The sequence below is a fragment of the Palaemon carinicauda genome, chromosome 10 (genome assembly GCF_036898095.1).
Source record: "Palaemon carinicauda isolate YSFRI2023 chromosome 10, ASM3689809v2, whole genome shotgun sequence".
NCBI classification, from domain to species: domain Eukaryota; kingdom Metazoa; phylum Arthropoda; class Malacostraca; order Decapoda; family Palaemonidae; genus Palaemon; species Palaemon carinicauda.
The window spans coordinates 159,013,048-159,017,087 of record NC_090734.1 but is presented as its reverse complement, the minus strand read 5'-3'; the positions used below and the strand labels follow the sequence as shown (position 1 = coordinate 159,017,087).

The following is a 4,040-nucleotide window of genomic DNA, read 5'->3' as shown; positions in this document are numbered from 1 at the left end:
AGAGAAAGCAGAATTTAAAGGCTGTCAAGCGAGGGTGAGAGCAGAGACGTCTGATCATCACCCGAGCCAAAAGTGAATTGAGCTATTCACAGTGTGTGAGGGGGGAAGGGGTAGCTAGCTACCCCTTCCCTACCCCCTGCTAATTAGCAAGGGGGTAGTTAACCCTCGTTTAATTTTAATGGCTCGTCATTCAGCTCCGCCAAATGTTACCCCCATGGAAATAGCAATGGTTTGTATTGGGTTACGGAACAAATATATTTTAATACTCATTTGGAATGGCTTTACCTTTCAGCTACACCTATAACAAAAAGAGGACCACACAGAAGGGGAAGGTTTGGTGGCAGTGTAGCTTACGGAGTAAAACAGTAATATGCAATGCCCAGGTTGCAGAAAACACTGATGGCAGTTTTCAACGTAAAGGTCCCGACCATACTCATGCTGGAAAACCAGGTGCAATGCAGAATTTGGAGGCCTTAGAAAAAGGCTTGAAACTTGCCAAGGAAGATTACACCAAGTCTGGCCTTTCCATAGCTGAGCAGGTCCAAAGAGGTTAGTAAATAAGTATTTTTATCAAATATTCATATATATTCATATATAATTATGTATTAAGAAAAATATTTACTAAATATTATTATTGTCTTCTCAGACATAGGGTACAGTGGTCCTGGGATGACTAACCCTCAGTATTTGGCCAGGACATTAAATAGGCATCGAGCAAAGAGCCGCCCCAAACATCCTCGCTCGTTGGATGATTTGGTTATCCAAGATGAACACATGCCAGCTATCCTTCATTCTACTGATTTTTGGATTAATGGCAGGCGGCACATCATGTTGTATAGCGACAACCAGCTACACTTGCTGCAAAATGCTCGTGTATGGTATGTCGACGGTACGTATAAGGTAAGTTGCGAAAAAAATTTTGAGTTTGCTAAAATGGATAAAAATATATATAAAAATACAAAAATTTAAGCCAATGTTAATCTTGTAATTTTTCTTTTTTTTTTAGCTGGTTCGTGAACCTTTTAAACAACTCTACTCAATTCATGCATATGTCCGCTCGGGGGAGTGTGTTAAGCAAGTGCCTCTTTTATTTTGTGTGATGTCAGGCAGCAGGACAGTAGACTACAGGGCTCTTATTCAATCTATACGTGAAGAAGTCCAAGAACTCAAAGTTGAAGAGGTCATGGCTGATTTTGAAAAGACTGTCTGGTCTGCTTTCCGCAAAGGTAATTAAAGTTTCATTGCATGTGGCAAATCGTTTTATGCTGCACTATTATATTACTATAAATGATATTATATTGTACTAATATATCATTATTATTATTTCCCACTAGAGCTGCCTGACATTACCATGAAAGGCTGCTGTTTCCATTACACCCAAGCTATATGGAGAAAGGCACAGGCAGTAGGAATGCAAAAGCTATATAAGGATGATAGGGCCACTCGAAGTTTCGTCCAAAAACTTATGGCACTGCCACTGTTACCGGCTGAACACATTGTGTAAGTCATATTACATTGCATATTTATTCATAAATTCATCCATTTATAATATATCTACTATGCATTTATGCAATTATCTAACTAATTTCTTGTTTTCCTTAACAGACCAATTTTCGAGCACCTGCTAGAAAATTCGACAACAACAGCACCCATGAAGGAATTGGCTTCATATGTAAAGAAAAACTGGATAGAGAGCTCTGTTTGGCCCCCCGAGACTTGGTAAATATATTTTCATTGAATTAGTTTTATTTCTGAGGAATGTTTGCTGAGATAGTGATTCTAGATATAAGGTTCAAATTTATGATTTTTTAAATCATGATTGTGTTATAGAGATATTTACTTTAATTCAAGCGAAACACCCAAATGTCTACCGACCTGTTTTCTCTCTTAGTTATTTCAATGTTTTTTTTTCTTTCATAATCAATTACAGGTCAGTGTTTTACCGTCCAGTTAGGACGAATAATACAGTGGAAGGATGGCATGGTCGCTTGAACAGACGGGCAAACCAAAGTGGGTTGCATCTCTATAGATTGTTTGAGGTTCTTGGGGATGAAGCAAAAAATGTCGACTCCAGTCTCTCCCTATTGCGAGAGGGGAGGATTATGCGATGCCAACGCAACCAGTATAAGTAAGTTATTTTTTATAAGTTATTTTTCAAATTCAAATATATTCATAGATTTTTTTCTTATTCGTTGCAACAAGCATAAATGAAAAATCAGAAATAATTACTTTTTTTCTTCAAATTTCAGGAATGTCCATCGTAAGCTGTTCGCGGCCTGGGATGAATACGTACGTCACCAGGACTATACTTTGACCCAGGGACTCTCTCTCCTCCGTAGGGTGATGGGGCTCTACACTCCTATGGAGATGTGATGTGATTTTTTTTTATTATAGGCCTATTTTGCTATTTTAATTTGTCGAAATAAATTTACTCAAATCCTTTATTGTTTCAAGTAGCCCTTTTTCTAAGTTAAAAATGTCACCATATGATATCTAAGGTAATTTCTATGATGGGCTATCTACAATCAGTGTTAAAAAGTAAACATCACGGCCACACAGGAGCAGGTTGTAAGCAAGTGTTCAAAAAATTTGAATAGTTAGATCGCCCCATATTACCATGAAATGTTAAGTTCATTCGCCCCATATTGAAAAAAAAGCGTAAGTTAGTTCGCCCCAGTTTGATTTTGGAAAAAGTTAGTTCCCCCTAGTGGGGCGAAATTGAAATGGTGCGAAATAACTTGACACCCTTTGCTTATTAGGCAGTTAAGTGATTAATCATAAATATATGCTTCTTGTATCGGGCGGTTTGTAAGAAAAGCAGTTTATCACAGACAATAGCTTCGTGTATAGTTCAACTGTGCTCCACGAGGCACTAGAAGAGTTGGAAGACTCAGGCCTACATGGCTGAGAACTATAGAGCGTGAAGTAGATTATGAATGGAGAAGTTTTTATTTAAAAGCTCAAGCTAGAGACAACTGGCGAAATCTAACCGAGGCCATTTGCGTTGAGGCTTAGGAGATTATTATTATTATTATTATTATTATTATTATTATTATTACTAGCTAAGCTGCAACCCTAGTTTGAAGAAGAGGATGCTATAAGCCTAAGGACTCCAACAGGGAAAAATAGTATGAATGATATAAGAAAAATGTTCTTCACCTATCTCAATCGAGTCCAATCTTAATTTCTAGGCTTTTAGCCAAACAGTCCTTCAAAACTGGATGATCTAAAGTATAAGATATAAAAAAAAATTATTTTAATGTCACCTTCTGTTGATACAATTTCCATTATCTTTATTTTTAATGTTTTGATTATAAGAGTTGTAATTTAGTTGTATTTTTAGCTATACACCCAAGGAACTATGGTTAAACATTATAAAGCTTAATACTACAACGTGTTAATCACCATTTTACACAGTTTCCTTGCATCTTTTTGTATATATATTTTTTTGTGATAGTTTGACGTTGAATATTTCGACAATGAATGTTTAGAAAACTAATATTCTAACGATGCATATTTTCTCAATGAATATTTAGAAAATTAATATTCTAACGATGAATATTTTGACAATGAATATCTAGAAAATTAATATTCTAACGTTGAATATTTTGATAATGAATATTTACAAAACTAATATTCTCACGATGAATATTTTGACAACGAACATTTAGAAAATTAATATTCTAACGACGAATATTTTAACAATGAACATTTAGAAATTTAATATTCTTACGATGAATATTTTGGCAATGAATATTTACATAACTAATATTCTAACGATGGATATTTGGTCATTGAACATTTAGAAAACTAATATTCTAACGTTGAATATTCTAACAATGAATATTTACATAACTAATATTCTAACGATGGATATTTGGACAATGAACATTTAGAAAACTAATATTCTACCGTTGAATATTCTAACAATGAATATTTACAAAACTAATATTCTAACGATGACTATTCTAACAATGAACATTTAAAAAACTAATATTCTAACATTGAATATTTAGACAACGAATATTTACAAAACTAAT

General features: G+C 34.6%; 1 protein-coding gene across 1 annotated transcript; it reads left to right on the top strand.

The window, feature by feature from the left end:
* The first annotated feature begins 274 nt into the window (after nt 1-274).
* Nucleotides 275-2,743, top strand: LOC137648557 (uncharacterized). Its single transcript, XM_068381471.1, has 7 exons — nt 275-549; nt 647-900; nt 1,007-1,226; nt 1,335-1,500; nt 1,606-1,719; nt 1,931-2,128; nt 2,250-2,743. The coding sequence occupies exons 1-7, from the start codon at nt 276-278 to the stop codon at nt 2,371-2,373; spliced, it is 1,350 nt and encodes a 449-aa protein (XP_068237572.1). The 5' UTR covers nt 275; the 3' UTR covers nt 2,374-2,743.
* The last annotated feature ends 1,297 nt before the right edge of the window (nt 2,744-4,040 follow it).

What these genes read in the sequence shown, in the direction of transcription:
- LOC137648557 (XM_068381471.1), top strand. Translation starts at nt 276, where the DNA reads ATGGCTTTACCTTTCAGCTACACCTATAACAAAAAGAGGACCACACAG. An exon ending in CTGGTCTGCTTTCCGCAAAG is followed by an intron (nt 1,227 to 1,334) that starts GTAATTAAAGTT and finishes ATTTCCCACTAG; the next exon opens with AGCTGCCTGACATTACCATG. An exon ending in GTTTGGCCCCCCGAGACTTG is followed by an intron (nt 1,720 to 1,930) that starts GTAAATATATTT and finishes AATCAATTACAG; the next exon opens with GTCAGTGTTTTACCGTCCAG.